This window comes from Tachysurus fulvidraco, chromosome 7 (genome assembly GCF_022655615.1).
Source record: "Tachysurus fulvidraco isolate hzauxx_2018 chromosome 7, HZAU_PFXX_2.0, whole genome shotgun sequence".
Lineage (NCBI taxonomy): Eukaryota > Metazoa > Chordata > Actinopteri > Siluriformes > Bagridae > Tachysurus > Tachysurus fulvidraco.
The window spans coordinates 23,196,055-23,202,054 of record NC_062524.1 but is presented as its reverse complement, the minus strand read 5'-3'; the positions used below and the strand labels follow the sequence as shown (position 1 = coordinate 23,202,054).

Below are 6,000 nucleotides of genomic sequence, written 5' to 3'. Positions count from 1 at the left end.
AAGTCTCAAATTTGAGACTTAAGTCTGACTCGAGTCAGGTCGAAAGCCCCCTTCTCTGAGTCATTTAACTCGAGTCCGAGTCAAGTCTCATGTAAGAATGTCAAGTCAAAGTCAAGTCGAATCTTTTTTTAATATTTGTCAAGCAAGTCTAAAGTCTCAAATTTGCGACTTAAGTCTGACTCGAGTCAAGTCATATGACTCGAGTCCCCCATCTCTGCGTCTATGAATTTTTGTTCGACATGCAGATATTATCTCTTATAACACGTTATAATATTATCGCTAGGGATGCATGGATTTTAATGTTTCTTATTTAAAAACCAACAAAAAAAAACTTGTAAAACTTGTATGTATTTCGTATAATAAAAAATTTGTATTCTTATAAAAATGAATAAATTTTTTATTTTTTTTTTGAAAATATAAAAAAATACTCCCCAAAATATTTGCCCTTAAAAAGAAGGTTAGCGTTTCTACACTTGGATGAACGGATGGCAGGAAGAAGGAAGTCAAATCAGGAAGCATCTGTGAGCGTGAAGCTTCCGTGTCATGTGTTCCTTCAGTGCTGTTCTAATGCTTGGGATATATATTAAATAAATAGGTTCAGTAGTTCTAATAAACACCTTTTCATCAGATGAAACACTTGGCCGCGTTCCGCCGCGTGTCACAAATATGAAATATCAGAGTCATCAGAAAAGATTGTTCTACTGATGTATAAAACTCTGGGTTTAATATCTGGCTGTCAGTCTCACAGACTGCGGTTGGTCCTGCTTTATTACATTAATAAGTAGAAGGCAAGTGAGTGCGCGCACACACACACACACACACACACACACACACACACACACACACACACGACCCACAACGATGTACACTGCTCTATAATTTATACACCAAGTAAGACAAGGTGTGATTATATAGAAAACTAACCAACAGCAGAAAGCAGAGTAACTGCTACCACCAACACCACCACCTTCACCACCCAAGTTGATTATTTCCCCAGTGAATTTTTTACTTTTACTTTGTATCATTAAAGAATGACACGTAATACGTTTGTTCGTCATCTGCCCTGAAAACTCAGAGCTTTAACCTCTTACTTTTACAAATGACTGACACTGGAGTCTCCTCCCATAAATTAATTAGCTTTGAGATGTATAGCATTTCTGACCAATCAGAATTAAGAATTCTATTTCGCATAACATTTAGCAAATCGTAACAAAAAAAAAATTGGTGTCATCATCCATCTTGCCACATAGTGTGTGTACACACACACACACACACACACACACACACACACACACACACACACACACACACACACCTACCTATTATGGAATTTATCACTTATTTGTCATTTACCAGGATGATAATGTGCACTTTGGAATGTTGATTCAATAAAATAAATTCAAATGCATCACCAAAATATTTAACCCTTTACTAAATGCTATTTCTTTTCACTTCTGACTTCATTTCTTTCTCTCTACAGGATTCAGGTTGATCCGTTTATATATGTATGTGCAGTATTATGGTTATTAGGTGATGATTCATTTTCCTGCTTCTCTCTCTCTCTCTCTCTCTCTCTCTCTCTCTCTCTCTCTCTCTCTCTCTCTCTCTCTCTCTCTCTCTGTTTTCTTTTCCATGCCTTATCTAGAAGTGGAACAGAAAGGTAAAGTGAAATGTCCTCTCTATCCCATCACCTCCTCCACCCCCAAAATAAATAAATAAACGATCGTCCACGTAGGTATCGTCGAGGAGCACCACTGCAGAACCTCGCAGCATTAGTTACACTATCATAAGCACTGCGTAAAACATTCAGAAGAGATTTATAAGAAACAAGAGCCATCTGTGGCTTGTGAATGTTTTACGCTTTCTTTATGAAAGCGTATTCTGCAGATGTGGTGTGTGTTTTTTTTTTGTTTTGTTTTTTGTGTGTGTGTGTGTGTTTTTTTTTTCCCTTTTTCTCCCTCCTCCTCTAGTAATTCAGTGAAGTAAATGGGAAATGTGTTTCATCTATACACACATCATTTTCACACCCGTGATTGGTCTGGTTCCCCTACTTTGCTGCTGGCTTTATACAAAAAATGTCCAAATTAGGTGTCAATCTACTGTACGATCAATGCTTCTCAAAGTGAGGTTCTTGAAGAACAGCCATTTGGTCCATGATTGTTTTTTTTTATTGATGGAAATCAAATGTTATGATATGAATTTATTAGTGTTTTTATTATTATATGTTATCCTGTTTGGCTGGTGTCTTAAATTAGTTTAATTTCATCCTTACTCACTTGGAATCAAGGAGCTTCTAAATAAAGTCAAGCTGGACCAAATGTTTGTCAGTGGATAGGTGAAGACCCTTGAGGTGCGAATAAATCGGTAAAATATTGTTTTTTGCATAGAAATCCCTAGATCGGTAAATTAAAGCAAGGAACCATTTATTGTGCTAGTTGAAGCATCGGATAAGTAGGAAAAAGATAAACACACACACATCGTAAAAAAAAAATGTGCAGAACATATCTGATAACTATTTCAAGCCCCGGAGAGCTGTTACACGTATAGATTATTAGTATACCCAAACCAGACCTGTCTTCCCCGAATGCACCTCATGTAATTATAAAAGAATCGATTTCTTTCTGACTCTACTGCTAAAACTCACACTGACACGTTCAATATAGCCTAGTTTGTGCGATGTGTATTAAATCTCATAGGATCCCAACACGGTGTTCGTCTGGCCGTATCGACACGGCCGCCTCATTTTAAATCAACTCCATCTTCCAATCAATAACCAGTAAGCTGTCAGGCTTGGAAATGACATCATTATGATGAGGCACATAGGCTCCGGGCTGAGGATGATAGGCAGGAAATGCAGTGTGGGGATTTGGAAGGGTGACACATACGTACTTGCTCATATATACAGGTTCCAGACTGGTTTAAGATGACAGAAAGGTCATGGGAGCTCAGTGAAGTGCTCTTTACCAAGCATCTGAAAAAAAAGGTTAAAGCCAAACGAAAGACGTTGATTAGCATCACGGTGCTGAATGAGGCTCTAAATATATGATCTGATCCGGTGTCTCGTGATTGACCGAGCAGCACATTGCAGCAAAACTGGGGAATTAAATCAAGAGACATTTCATACAGAACCACAATGATAACCGTGATGATAACACTTTCTCCCATATACAGTAGCTGCGTCTACCCTGGTGGTGGCCCTTTGACCCGGATCTGCTAGCAATCACGATGCTGTTAGTGGACAATGGGTTACTTAGAGAGAGCTTGCCCTGTCTGTCTCAATGCAAAATGTTTCATCTTAATCAGCCATCGATGTACATTCGTTCTCTTGACCTGTGTTTATGTCTCTATTGTTTGTATCACACCTTCCTTCACTTTGCATGCTTGTCTGTCCATTATCTGTTTGCTAGCCCAAATCTTGATCATGTCAAGTGACCATAATCCCTGGGTCAACAAGTTTAAGTCATGAATTTAATAAAATGACATCACCACTACTCTGATTTTTTTTTAGTGTCGTTGCTCAGTTCATGGCTTAGCATAAATTACAGGGCTTCGTTACACAAAAATACTGTAGCTGTGCAGTGCATTAGTCTAATTGGCTATATGTTTTATTTATTCTTGGCAAAATATAATTAATATTTATGAATAATATCAGCGTACTTGATAGAAGTCTGTGGTTTTATTCACACAAATAATATCTTACTTAATATTAACTAGATTTCTCAGTTTCTTAGTGAACTCTGACTAACTAGAGATGTCCAAGGACATCCATTATTGGGAAAATCTGGCTTGCCGCCTTTTTTTTTTGTTTTGCCCGTAAATACACAGATGGATGAGAGATGATTCATTTTATTTCATCCTTTCCATGTATTTTGTTAGCTAAGAGAAAATAGTTAGCTAGTTGAACTATGAAATAGTGTTTAGTAACAGTACGTCAAGCCAAAGAAGTTAAAAGAAAGCTTTAATGGTGATGTCATATGGTCAGGTTAACTTAAATTTGACTTGTTGAGCTATAGGTAAGACTTCACTTGGTAAAATGTAAATGTTTCCACTCCCCAAATGATTTTTGTCTTTCCTGTCACTGACATTATCTTTATGAAAATAATATAATGTAAAAGTAATATAATGTTGGCATTGTCTAACCTGTTAAAGGTGGGGTCTCCGTTGTTTGAGAAATGATTCAGAAAACTGAGTCGGGCCGCCAAACAAAACATAAACAAAACTAACGTGTAGCCAATGAGCAGAAAGGGGCGGGTCTTGTCAATGTGGGCGGAGAGAGTGTTCAGTGCGCATGTGTGAAATTAGCAGAAAGCGGTTTTAACGTTGACATGGAGGATAAAAACAAAGAAAGAAAGCAAAGAAAGGCAAGAAGTAGGACCCGTGTTAATATAGGTTCAGCTTTCCAGCGCTGGAGAGAACTGAACGATATTCCGTGTGAACCTTTCACGGTACAACACACAGTTGTATTAAAAAACAAAACACATTTGTACAAAACACATTTGTATTACCCCAGTATTACTCAATGAGTTCATTTACAGATAAAAATACCCCCTCGGTCAGCTGCCCCAACAGGTTCCGCCATAATACTTGTCTGGGTTATATTGGGGTATAGTCTGGTGTATGTGTGGGGCGGAGCTATCAAAACAGGGGTGGGACCCATTCAAGTTAGGGGCGTGTTTGTTTTGGTGATTTCAAATGTCAACATTGGCTTTCAAACAACAGAGACCCCACCTTTAAGATTTAAAACTTTGGTCCGGATTTAGTTCTTAATTTCTTAAACAAAAAAACAAAGAAAAAAAAAAATTCTGAGAATATAGGTTCATATCGGTATATGGTTCTAAGCCTCTGACACTGAAGTGTATTGCAGGATGTGTTATTGTTTTGTTTTGTTTTCCTAACAAAACACCCCTAATTTATCATAATTATTAACCAACGACCTGAAGCAAGTGCGTTAGAACTTTTTAGGATTGAGGTTTAATGGAAAAGGAATAATTGAAATGTAAATGTGTTTAATCGGCCGTGACATATTTGATACCTGAAGTTTGTTTCCTGAGTTTAACACCGGAATTATGCAGAGTTGTTTAAATTTCCATTTTGGTGAACTATTCCTTTAAGACCAGATACGGTGTGTGTGTTTAATAGCAGTTTATATTAGGGCAATTGTTCTTTATAACAATTGTATAATGTAGCAGAATATTGAACATCCAATATTATACCCTATTAATGTTTATAATGCCTGCATAAGCATTGCTTTGCCCCATATATTTTTGCTTCTCGGGGCAGTGCTTTGAATCGGAATGAAGGTCAGATCATCCGGAACTAAAGATCATTCTGCAGGATTTCTCATGAATATATAATGAATTTAAACGGTTATTGGATTTCCAACCTTCAGGATTTTTTGGGCGAGTCTGCATTTTAGGACACCCAAGGAATGTTGTGATGTAAAGCTGATCTATTGTCAGAGAATCATATACATGTACCTCCAAAATAATAATAACTTTTCCCAAGATCTTTCCTACCCTGCATGGATCTAATCGCTGTGAAACCTCACGAAGGTTTAATCTACCTGGTGCTATACACCATTTGTAGGTTATAAGCCAAGTTGTCATCTTCTCTTAGCATCTCTTTAGAAGGAAGATAAAACGAAGGGCGAGTAAAGGTTAGACAAAACAGAGCTCCTAGTATCATTTAAGACTGTGGCTTTTTGCACTCTTCTCAAACTGTAATTATTAGAGACAATAAAATCTAAGCAAGTGCCAGAAGTAGATGTCGACTCCTCCCGATCCCAGAGAAGTGCAGCATTTAATTACCAATCTCTGCTAACTGCCTTTCTCTAAATGATTTCGTCTTTGCTGTCAATACATGATACTGGAATTAATAGGAATTAGACAATATCTAAAGTAATCCTTTTAGCCATATGGATCGAGCTGATCCATTGATATCGAAAGCTAAGATCGGATGTGTTTGCAAGCTCAATTCTGCTGGGAAACTGTAAGCAGAGGG

General features: G+C 37.5%; 1 protein-coding gene across 28 annotated transcripts in view; it reads left to right on the top strand.

The window, feature by feature from the left end:
- LOC113635441 (adhesion G protein-coupled receptor L3) overlaps positions 1 to 6,000 on the top strand; it is a 280,133-nt gene that overhangs the window by 169,754 nt on the left and 104,379 nt on the right. For 20 of the 28 annotated variants that reach the window (XM_047816308.1, XM_047816322.1, XM_047816317.1 and 17 more), the window contains one exon: positions 1,646 to 1,660. The exons of the other annotated variants lie outside the window; for them this stretch is intronic. In XM_047816308.1, the coding sequence (XP_047672264.1) occupies positions 1,646 to 1,660 (15 nt within the window). The remainder of the gene's footprint in view (positions 1 to 1,645; positions 1,661 to 6,000) is intronic. 28 annotated transcript variants of the gene reach the window in all.